The sequence below is a fragment of the Myotis davidii genome, unplaced genomic scaffold (genome assembly GCF_000327345.1).
Source record: "Myotis davidii unplaced genomic scaffold, ASM32734v1 scaffold370, whole genome shotgun sequence".
NCBI classification, from domain to species: domain Eukaryota; kingdom Metazoa; phylum Chordata; class Mammalia; order Chiroptera; family Vespertilionidae; genus Myotis; species Myotis davidii.
In genome coordinates, this window is record NW_006288615.1 from 6,486,883 (window position 1) to 6,499,075 (window position 12,193).

At 47.2% G+C, this 12,193-nt stretch overlaps 1 protein-coding gene across 26 annotated transcripts in view; it reads left to right on the plus strand.

Moving 5' to 3' along the window:
• The window catches only part of LRRFIP1 (leucine rich repeat (in FLII) interacting protein 1), a 78,355-nt gene that overhangs the window by 64,929 nt on the left and 1,233 nt on the right, over positions 1 to 12,193 (plus strand). For 23 of the 26 annotated variants that reach the window (XM_015561893.1, XM_015561892.1, XM_015561902.1 and 20 more), the window contains one exon: positions 208 to 2,604. In XM_015561893.1, the coding sequence (XP_015417379.1) occupies positions 208 to 1,862 (1,655 nt within the window). In that variant the 3' untranslated portion in view covers positions 1,863 to 2,604. Of the gene's footprint in view, positions 1 to 207; positions 2,605 to 8,327; positions 8,378 to 9,394; positions 9,513 to 10,146; positions 10,227 to 11,270; positions 11,376 to 12,193 lie in introns of those variants that run through there. The other 3 variants (XM_015561911.1, XM_006760490.2, XM_015561912.1) reach the window with 2 other exon arrangements.

Consider the following 12,193-nt stretch of genomic DNA (forward strand, 5'->3'; position numbering starts at 1 on the left):
AGGCGGTGGCATGACCTGGCTGGTGGCTGTGGGCGGGTGTGGTGGCTGCTTCGTGGCACAGAGCTGGCGGGCTTCCGTTCCGGGGGCCTCTGTGCTGACTCTCTCGAGGAGTGGGGCTGGGTGGGGATGAGAACTTGTGTTTACCTTGTCATGTATTTTAAGTGGTCACATCATGGGGTCCCTTCAATTTTCTCAATGGTCTTTTAGGAAAAGCCACTGCAGTGGAGGTGAAAAATGAAATTGTGGAGAATGTGGGGAAAAGAGAAATCTTGCAAAATACTGAGCAGGAACAGCACAAAGAGGACCCCGTAGAGGATTGTGTGGACACTGAGGTCTTGCCTCCTGGTGGCAGTGCCAAGGACCGGAAAACCTCTGAAGACAGTGCCCCCTCCCTAGGAACATTAGCTACAAACGAGGGACAGGTCCGAAGCCCAGTTCTAGAGAGCACGTCCTTCCTTGAACATGCAGAGCAGGTTGAGTCCAGGGAGCTCACAAACACCCCAGATGCTAGGACTGGGGCTCCCCTCGAGCAGGCTAAGAGTTCAAGTGAACCAGATGGTGAAACCCCGGGTCCTGCGTCTGGGCAGGGCAGCCGGAATGCCGTGGATGTCAAAAACCAAAGTGAAGAAGCTGCAGGAAAACAAGAACAAGATGTTCAAACCAGTTTGGGAGAGGTTAGCACAAAACCACATCAGGAATCTGCTCCTGTGCAAATACCTGAAGTTGAAAAGGTGAGCAGCTCCCAGGGTGCGGTGGAGGCAGGGCTAGCTGGATTGGAGGCGCAAGCGGGCACAGTGGCCTCACGTCCTCCCAGGTATAGCGATGACACGGTGAGTCATGACACATGTGCAGTAGATGTCCCCACAGAGTTGGGCCCAGATTTAGAGAAAGAGCTCACCAACCAGGAAGGGGCTGAATCCAGGGAGGTCCCAGTTCCGAGCACGGGAGCAGCGGGGGAGCACAGTGAGGAAGAGGACGAGGGGAGGGGGCTCCTGAGTGAGAAACCAGTCCAGACAGAAGTCCCGGCCAGTCCCTCTTCTCCAGCAGCCGGTGCTCAGGAGGCAGCAGGTGCACGTACGATAAAGGCCAAGAGAGAACCCAGTGAAGAAAAGAACGACCCACAGGGAGAGGGATTGGGTTCATCCCAAAAGAAGATGAAAAACAAGAAAAAGAAAAACAAGAAGAAAAAGTCACCGGCACCTGTAGAAACCCCTAAGGATGTTAAGAAAGAGTTAACATTTCAGAACCCAGATCTCAGTGAAACTGAGGAAGAAAAGCAGATAAAATCTCCTGATGAAAAATCAGGTGTGGAAACACAAAATGAGGTCACTGGAAATCCAAAACAGAGCATTGTGGCCCGGAGCAGTGACAACCTGGGCTTCCCAGAGGACCCTCAGATGGAGCTGGCTGGAAAACTGAACCACGAAGATGGCCATGGAAACGCCAAGGCGGGGAAAGGAAGAGGGGATGGAGAACTGTTTGAAGGTGATACCATGCAGGCCTCAGGCTACAGGGCCCGTGCTGAGGGATCAGAGGACGGAGCTGTAAAAGCTGATGCTGAAGGAGCCGGTGCTGCTCCCCACCGCCCCCCAGAGAATGAAGACTTGCCAAGCAGCGCCCGGCTCGGAAATGGAAGTCCCTCTGAGGACATTAACGCCGCCTCGCAAACAGAAGGTACAGAGGGCTGTGTGATGTCCGAGGGCCCGAGCCAGGGAGTCAGAAAGGTTTTAGGTAGCGCTAGTCTAGAAAACGATGACTTGGCACCAGCAAGGGAGTCTGGGGACTCCCATTCAGAGCGCAAAGAAGAGACGAGGGGCGGAAGCGAGAAGGACAAAAGCAAAGAAGACTGCGCGTTGTCATAGGTTGAGGCTTGCTTGTCGGGCAGAGTCAGAGAGGGGCCAGGACGGCACAGTGAGTCCAAGCAACAGACCCTTGCCGGTTTCCTCCGCTGGTGAGATCCATTAAATGTTCTAGATGGAGGTAGACGTGTGACAATCTGCCACCACGTTATCTATTACTATAAGTTATAGACTGTTACTTGTAGATTTATATTTTATTAGGGTTCTCACCCAGATTAGAAAGACAGACACATTTGTTATCATGTAAGTTTTAACTGAGAGCATTCCAGTAGTATCAAATGATAACATACACTGTTTATATTTCTGCTTATAATCAAAATAAACATAGTTCACGCCTGCCTTAGGCTGATATGAATGTGGATATTCCGGATCAAATATATCAGCATCTAATTGAAATGACCAGATAGCATTCTAGGATTCCTACATCATGAGTAAATGAATTTGTCTCATTCAAATATATGTGCTTTCATATGTGCTTTTGATATGTACATGATAACCTGCATGGTATTTTATTTAAAAAGGAGATAAATGGCCAAACATCATGTAGGTCCTTGAGTGATAAGATTTGCACCTTAGGACAATAGCTCATCATTTTAGGGATAATGAACATCCTGAAGTCCTGGGAGCTCTTACTTGCCTTTACCTCATATAAGGATTTTATCTCAGCTAATGCTTTGGACTTCATTGTTCATGATACCTGAGTTTATTTTATAGATTCTTTTCTCTTTTTCTTTTTTAAAAAAAATTAATAAATTTTAATTAAAGAATTTAAGTGGGAGGGAGGGATGGAAGGGGGGAGAGAGAGAAACATCAATGTGAAAGAGACACATTGATTGGTTGCCTCCCGCACACACCCCAACTGGGGCCCAGTGGTCAAACCTACAAACTGGGTAGGTGCCCTTGTCCAAATCAAACCCAAAACCCTTCACTCCAGGGGCCAACATTCTAACCACTGAGCACACTGGCCAGGGCCCAGCTGACAGGTCTTTCTGTAGCCCACTGACAGGAGATAAGTGATCCTGCTCTTCTCTTTACTCTCTGCTCCTCACCTGCTCGGAGCAGAATGAAAGGTACTTACACCTGGCAGCAAAACTTCTGGATGCGAAGGAGCAAGCAGCTGCCTGTAAACTGGAAAAAAACAAGCAAGGGCAAACCCGACTGGGGCGGGGGATCAAACTTGGAACCCAGGTACGTGCCCTTGACCAGTAATGGAACCTGCACCCTTTGGTGCGATGGCTGACATTCTAACCACTAAGCAACACTGGCCAGGGCTTATTTTATAGATTTGAATTCACTTCATGCCAATTATGTATCGAAGTCACTTTACACAAAGATTTTAAAAGTTATTTTCTGGAAGAGACATATGTTGTTAAAATTGCATTTTCTATGCCATATTAGGATGGGGAGAATCATTTCTAAAATTTATTTTTTAACCTTAAAATTACTTCTCTGTTTGTCTAATCATGATTCAGAAGACCAATAGAAAACAGTACTGTTCTTCAGCAAACTGCTAATTAGACTATGACAGGATATTTTCAATAGCTGAATCACTTTTGGTATTTTGGTATAAATGTTTGCATTTGTTGTGTCTCCGTATAGTCTTATTGGAAAATTCTTGTTCTGGTCTTCCTGAACAAAATATGTATTTTCTATATAAAAGAGAATTTAAAAAAATAATTGTAACATTAAGTTGAAAAATAATTGTAAAATATTAAAATCACAAGGGAATGAACATTACGTATACTGTTAACACTTTATGAGAGTATATGACTTCATCGTACTGTTACAAGATATAATTGAATGCAAAATGACCAAAGCCTCAATAAAATTTGAGGCAAACTTGTTATCATGTATTTGAAATAAAGACATTTTTCTAGTTTTACAAGCCTGTGGTTCCACTCTTTTGGCTCCTTGGATTCTGACCTTGGCTGCTATTGTACCTAATTCACCTGTGAGGTTGTGCCCATTTCCAAGTTACTGATGCCCTGTCGGGGTCCCGGGAGGGACTCCCGCTGAGCACCCTTTGTCAGTAAGGACTGAACTTCTCTCCCGGCATCTAGACGGGCTGAAGTTGCGTCATCTGGGGAGGACCGCGGAGATCTTCCCCCCGCAGCCTCGCCTGGGAGCTGTGGCTCTGAGGAGAAAGATCTCCATTCCATGGGCCAGGACTTAGCGTGCTTTGAAGAGTGTGGTGAGAACGGCAGGTAAACGCTGACTTTCTACATAAGGGTCCTGAGTGGAGGGTGATGGGGCTGCCAGAAGCCCACGGGTGCCTATGAACAGAAAAGCCTGAGGCTTGCTGGAGAATCAAGTCCAAGAGCGGCAGAGGAGTTGAGAGGGCTTCAGCTGATGTCTCTAACTTTGGCAAAGCTGCTTTCACACCAGAGTGCACACTGGGAAACAGCCTTCCTTTCCGAGGCCTCTGGGGCCGAACTCACCAAGTGTGAGATCGTTAAGCCACCTTACATTCTTTCCTCCCTTACCCAGGTTATTCCGCAGCACCCCTGCGGACACTGTGGTAAACTCCACATTCCTCCAGCCAGCCAGCGGCCTCCCTTAGTCACATGTTTCATAAGCAGACACTGTTCATCACTTCATATAGGAAAGGCCCTGTGCAGTGAACAAGCAGATAGGACCCAGCTCCCAGTGGCAGCTGAGAATTAGGACAGAAGCACCAAAGAAGAGAAGGACTCTGAAGAGCCCAACCATTTCCTGGTCATCTGAGTCTTCATTGTGAGCATCAGTTCCTCTGCTCCAAGTGTGAGATGACGGTGTAGCCCAGCACAGTAACTGATGCTCACAGCGGAGGCCCTTACATGATCAAGGGAGGGTTACCTTAGGTCTGTTAGGGTTAGCAAGGCACGGGGTATTCCCAGCAACCTGGAAACATTTCAGTGTCGAAAGATTCAGACTCGGAAAAGAATCCAAGCACATCCCAGGGGAACCTAGACCACAGAGGTTCCACCATAAGAGCAGAGGAGCACATTGATCACAGTAGCTCACATCGAAAAGCTGGGATATTTCTCACCCCGAAGCAGAATGCAGCTACTGTATGTAGAATGTGACTCTCCCTTCAGAGGTATAATTAAGTATTAGTATGGGTGCATGTAAAGAAAAGATTTGAATTATAGGTTGCAATTTTATAATATATGAAGGTTGGGACATAGTAAAGGTTGTGAGAGGTTTTAGGAATGAGATGGATTGCACTGACTGCTTTCTATAAAGTTAGTATTTCCAGTTAATGACCTGATCATATACATTCCCACTGTCACAGGACCTGGAATGCTCTTTCTCCGGGGTTAGATAGTTTGGGATTTCTGTTTTCTGTTAGTAGACTCCTGCCCCAGGAGAGCACCTTACCTAGCATGCCACCGTGAACACCACAGTAAGATGTACTGCAAGCATCCAGACTCCAGAAGGAAAAGGGGTGTGTGTGTATGTGTGTGTGTGTGTGTGTGTGTTCACGTGTGCTTGTTCAGTGTGATGATCATACATAGGGAAAACTTTGTCTTTCAGGAGAAAAACCCTCTCGTTCCCTTTCACCCTGTCCACTGTCCCTCTTACATCAAAGACTTAACATTTTTCCAGATGTGAATGGCTTCCGCTGTTGAATGGAACGGAAGCCAGTGGACTGGCTGGTGTGGACAGGTCCCATCTGTGTGGACCTCCTGGGCCCTGTAAATAGGAGAAAAAGGAATTGTCCTTAGCAACATGTTTGCCTTTGACAGTAAGGAGGACGTATTGTCCTGGCCTGGGGGCCTGGCCCAGGGAGGACGAAACAGACCCGGTGAAACGGACCTGTGAGGAGGGAGTGGGGAAAGCAGGCACGTAGTGGCTTCTTGAGAGACCTCAGTCACGGCGCCAGAAAGAGGGACTGCTTCGTGGTGTGGCTGTGACTCGTGGACCTTGCTGTACCCCCGGCGAGTGAGGTGACAATGTGAGGCCACAGGAGCAAGTGACCAGAAGGGCTCGGAGAATTCCAAGGCTCGTCCGGCTGCCCAGGGACTGACTCTAGGCCTTAATTAGCTTTTTGGTTTCTCACATGCACACCAGAAAAGGTGTTGGGATTTAGTATAGAAAGCAGATTTTTTAAAAGTGTAATCCTTACCAGTATTACTAAAATACCTTCAATGGCCACCCATTTTAACTTCCCACTATGAAAGAAAGCCCTACATTTGAGTCATTGTGACTTCAAGTTCTTTATGCCTTGTTTCTGAAAACTGCAAGTCCAAAGTCTGTAAATGGACTTGTTTGAAAATCGGGCATTAGAGAGCAATGATGAGCAGTGCTTACTAGGGTAGTAATAGGTTTGCAATGTTCTTGTTAAGAATTACAATAAGTATACCAGTGATGTAACACCATTCACTCAACAATTTAGACTGTTGGTTTTTAAAGCTATTTTTAAAAGTACTCATTTACTTCATATTAAATAATTTTGCTTTTTTCTTGTTTCCATTATCTTAAAACTATTTCGTTTCCATCTTAATTCTGCTTTAAAATTTCTCTTTCTTAAAAATTCCACATCTATTTTTCATATTCTCATTATGAGACTTAAGGTTAGAGGATCCTTATTTTTTCCCCTAAGACTATTATTACAATGTATCATTTGTTTTTTACTTGCTATCTAAGGTATTTGAAGTCTCCCAATAGAAAAATAATAAAATTGTGTAATATATGAGCTTCAAGTCCACTTTCTGATATATTCAGAGTTTCTTATGATGCCCGGGATTTTGTACATAGGAATATAAAATAGATAAGATAAAATGAAAAGTGGTATTGAATAAGAGATCTGGGTTTATAACTATAAATTTTTTTCAGTGTTGGGTGGGTTTATAGAAGGAAAGAATGGATCCTCCCTCAGAAGCAGTTTGACTGTGGGTAAATCAAAAATGGAGTTCAAAAGGATCATGAAACTATCTTGTGCTCCACATTTTCTGGATTTGTTTATTTTGTTACTGTGCCTTCCAAAATAACAGCTTGGGGTGTTCGGAGAAAACGATTAGAGTGAGCATGTAACTTGGGTTAGAGTGTGGCTACCTGACTTTTTAAAAGAAGACAAAGGTGCATTTTATGTGAATTGTTTCCATTTCACGTGGCTGATCAAAAGCAGGCAATGTGAGAACGCTGGTCCCTCAGGTACAGGACCCTCCGACCGGGAGTCCGGGCCCAGCTCTGAGGTCTGAGTTTAGGTTTGGAAAAGCAGTGCAGTGACGCATTTAGGGGCGAGGCCCTCAGGCTGGGCAGTGAGGCCTCAGAAAGTTGCTTAGTTCTTCTGGGCCTTGGGTCTTAGGACGGAATAACAGAGCCACCGGCAGGGCTCCATGGGAGAGAGAGGCTGGTGGTCGTGCCTGGCACAGGGTGGGCGCAGCACACACGAGACACGAGCTCATCATGTCACACCTGGTTCTCCTTGAGGCGGGTATAGGATTTGGCCCAAACCCCCACACCCCCTGCAGGCTGTGGTTCCCCCCTGCACTGAACACTGTATTCAGGGAGATGTTTAGGGAGATTTCTGGGTGCTTATATATATATATATATATATGCATCCTGATATATCTGGGGGGAAAAGCAGTGCAGTGACGCATTTAGGGGCGAGGCCCTCAGGCTGGGCAGTGAGGCCTCAGAAAGTTGCTTAGTTCTTCTGGGCCTTGGGTCTTAGGACGGAATAACAGAGCCACCGGCAGGGCTCCATGGGAGAGAGAGGCTGGTGGTCGTGCCTGGCACAGGGTGGGCGCAGCACACACGAGCATCGCTCTCATCATGTCACACCTGGTTCTCCTTGAGGCGGGTATAGGATTTGGCCCAAACCCCCACACCCCCTGCAGGCTGTGGTTCCCCCCTGCACTGAACACTGTATTCAGGGAGATGTTTAGGGAGATTTCTGGGTGCTTATATATATATATATATATATGCATCCTGATATATCTGGGGTGGGAGGAAGGGCAGAACCTCATTATTCCTACATTCTTCCTCAAAAGAATAAAAGTGTTTGACAAGTGGGTTAGCACATATGTAGTCAGGAAACTATGATTCGTAGTCACAGTCAGAACTCCGGCCTGGGTGAGCCCATGAGAGAAATATCTCTGGGGGTACACTCAGGAGGTGCAGGCTGATGAAAATGCCGGTGATGTGTCGTGGCGATGCCCAGTGTGTTTGTACCTTGCTAATGATGTTAAACCATGAAGCCTGTGAGATCTTGTGTTGCAGTGTGGTTTGGCCCTAGAGCCCTTGCATGCTAACCCCAAGTAGAAGATTAGCCCGTTTGCATGCGGTCGGACGCTGACGAGACAAGCATGTGCTGGGAGGCTGACCTCCTCCCCGTCCTGTGTGTGGCCTCATTCACGTGGTACGTGTTTAATACCCTCATCATCAGTTTCACTAACCTGAGTGCTCATCCTCCCGTGTCGCCGTCTGCTGACGGTGCGGTGCACAGAGCCCCCTAAACCTGTGTCTTTCTGATTTCTTCAGACATTAGGTTGAGAAAGCTTGTTGACGAACGGGAGTGCTTGCTGGAACAGGTAACAACCTTTTTACTGCTTTACGAGTTGTCGAGTGGGGCGCCTGAAGCCAGGAACCTTCCCATCCTTCCTGCTTGCTTTGTCCGGACCCCTAACGCACCGCGCTTGAAAATAACCATCAAGCCAGCTCGGGCTCTTGAAATTCGTATCCGTCTGAAGTCATAGGAGAGGTTTGGAGAGGAGGTCTCAGAGCCACGGCCATGTGCTGGGTGGGGAGGCAGCACACAGATTGCTGCCTAACCTGACTCGCCTGGTGGGGACTCAGTTTCAGCACCTCTGTGCCTAGGAGGCCCAGGTGGCCCTTCCTGGCTCCTTAGTGCAGTGGCCGGCAAACTGCGGCTCGCGAGCCACATGTGGCTCTTTGGCCCCTTGAGTGTGGCTCTTCCACAAAATACCGACTTCTGTACATGGGCCACGAAGTTTCAATCGCACTGTACATGCGCGCCCGCACGTGGTATTTTGTGGAAGAGCCACACTCAAGGGGCCAAAGAGCCGCATGTGGCTCGCGAGCCGCAGTTTGCCGACCACTGCCTTAGTGAATCAAGCAGAGGATACTAGCACCCTCAATTGCTAACGCTCAGACAAACATTTAAATGATTTTATGTACGATCTCCTCTTGAATTCAAGAGGAACTGCAGCTTTCGAATAACTTGCCACCAAGTTACAAAATTGTCTATGCCTGAAATTGTAAATATAATGGCATTTTCATTCATTATACTTAGTTTCTGAGAAGAGTACTAACTGGCAGGAGGTAGTTTATTTGTTTATTTGTGTTGGTTCCTTCATTAAAGGAGAAACTCCCTTTCTCCTCATGGATTGTAACCTTTTTCTGCATTTCTCTGGGGCTTATTTATGTAACCTCTGTCTCATTGGCATCCACGTGAAATAGTTGCAAGGCAACATCCAGTTCTACCTATGGGTTTTCTTCTTTACCTGCTGTTTCCTTTGACAGGCTCTAGGCTCAACTTCTCTGTTTGGAATAGAGGAATTAACATCCTTTCTCGGTGGGTGTTTCAGATTAAGAAACTCAAAGGGCAGCTGGCAGAAAGAATGAAGAATGGCAAGCTAGACACGCTGCGCCCTGAGGACGCTGTCTTAGAGAACGGGACAGACGTGCACGTGATGGACCTGCAAAGTAAATGTCGACCCTTGTGCGGGAGCAACCGCTCTGACGTGTGGGATGTTGGCGTGCTTGTTTGGGAGGGGAGAAATGCCGTGGCGAGGGAAGCCCAGTGTTCCCCAAACGCCCCCTCGCCCCCCAGAAGCCCGGATTACATTTCTCAGTAAGACAGAACAGGACAGGCAGGTGGGCGAGGCAAGGATGTTTCTGTGTGAGCCTAAGAAGCAGAACAGGTGCCCCAAATCTTGCACAGCGAGGCCACCATAGGACGTGCTGCAGGAAATCACTTACTGTGCTGGATACGGCCACCTTTGGCCTGCTGATTGCATGGAAAGGTGGAAGGTGTTTTCTATGCCAGTAAACTAGGAAGGGGCTTAAGGGAATACAATTAGGCCCAGTCTCTCCTCCCCCCTACCTCTCCCACCACTTCCTTACTCACAGGTGCACTCTCTCCTGGGCACTTTCCCAGCCTGGGTCCATGGAGAGAGCACCCTCCTATCTCAACTCAGGAGGGCTAGGGGGCCACGGACCAGGACTTAACACATTTACAAGGCGATCAGGAAGTAAGGGGTTGGTTCCCAGTAACTATTGTTTCGACATTTTAAAAGCCCAAGAGCTTAACAAATTTTTCTTCTTTTTCAACCTTTAGGGGATGCCAACAGACAGATCAGCGACCTCAAATTTAAACTTGCAAAATCTGAGCAAGAGATAACTGCACTAGAACAAAATGTACGTGCACGCTCCAGCAGTAACGGGCACCTACACTGATGTGTGCGCGACCTCGCCCCTGAAAGGCTGAGGACAAAAAGAAGCAGACATTTTTAGACCCAAAAGTCAAGGTCCTCAATGTATTTCCTACACAGAGAGAACTTAGGGAGATTTGAGTTGTGTAATCGATACTGACCCTTTGTAAAAGATGGTTAGCTGTAGGATGTAACTAATGTGGCCACGGAGGGTTGTTCTTTTTTCTTTAAAAATAATTTCTAAAATAATAATTTAATTTTTTTAAAAAAAAATGCTTCCTTCAGGGATGCCCTCTGGCCTGGCTCCTTTCCTCTCCCAGCCGGGCCGGCTCTCTCTGGTCCCTCGATGTGAGCACTCATGCGTCTCGCATGCTGGGCAGCAAGCTGTGTCCTAACCCAAGGGAGAGGTAACAGCAGGCACTCTTCCCCGCTGCACGTGGGTGGAACCTTTTGGAGTTTTTATAGGGACAGAGTGAGGAGAGCACATGGAAAGTGATGAGTTCTATGAAGCTTGCTTTGATCTCAGCAGAATGGAAGCCTCCAGCAGACGGTGCAATGCCACCCAAACCCTCCTTCTCTCACTCCTGTCTCAGCTCTTGCCTTTCCTCCTCCCTCTCCTGCCTCCTCACCCCACTCTCTGGGAGAGATCAGACTGGAGCAGAGGGCCTGGTGGAGTCTTTGCTTCCCAGCCCTGTTCTGCTTGGACCCGGCCCGTTTTCCTGCAGATTCGTCCTATAAAAGGGAACGATGGCAGCAGGGTATCAGCTCTTATGGGAGCCACGCTTTTGGATTAGGGCCAGAGAAGAAATGAGTCCCTGATAGGGTCAGTCCTGGGTTGCTCAAAAATTAAGAACAAATAGCTTGCTTGACTAGAACCTATTTAATAGTCAAGAAGGCTTGGTCGTAATTCTTTGGATGGTGTACTTTCCCATTTTATTAAATTATATCCTTTGATCTCAAATGTAATAAAGCAATTGGAGGAAGAAAACAGGCCAATCCATTTTTGCAGCTGGTTTTTCCTTCCTCTTAGGTAATAAGGTTAGAGAGTCAAGTATCACGTTATAAATCAGCTGCTGAAAATGCAGAAAAAATAGAAGATGAACTGAAGGCTGAAAAACGGAAACTCCAAAGAGAGGTAACGGCTCTGGGCTGTTTCTAAGAAAAGACGGGGTAGCAATATTCTAGTTGGGCGAGCAGAGAGAGGACTTATGTGGGGGGATCAGCCACCGTCTCATCATGAGATCAAAGCTCAGTCTGATTTCCTACAGTTTCACTCTACTGTGGTATGTGTGAGTTGTTATTTATTCTGCTTGGAATGTGCGCATTTCTTGGCTCTGTTAAGTCTTTTCTCTCAATTTTGGAAAATTTTTTAACCATAATCTCCTTATGTCATTCCCGATCCCTGTTCTCTCCACTTTCTCTCTGCGAGTCCAGTAAGAGATCAGACCTTTTCATTGCAACCTCCCATGTACCCACTAAAGGCTGCCTCATCTCCTTACCTCTCTCTGTGGCCTGCTGTATAGTTTTGGCAGGGATCTCCCAGTTCACCTCCCTTTGTTTTTCTGGCGTGTTCATTCCTGACACTTCTTGGTTGTGTGGTCATGCATGCTCTCTTTCCTAACTGTGTCCTTATTCTTTAAAGATTCCGTGCACAGCTGTGCTGTTTTGCACACCTGGCGACTGAAACCTGTTCAGTCTTTAGGAGTCTGATTCTGTGCTTTTGCTTCTGCTGACTCCAGTGGTTTGTCCCTTCATGTGTTTGGTCTTTGGTGAGGCTCACTGGATTTTAATTTGCAGGAACACTCCAGGCCTGACTTGGGATTTCCTGCAAAGAAGAGGGCTGGCAAGGCAGTGGGGTTTAACCTGTCCCACGACCCGAGCCCCCATCTTTGAGGGTTTGGGATCAGAAGCAGATTGTTCCAGGCTCTGTGGCCCCCGCTCCCGGGCGTCACT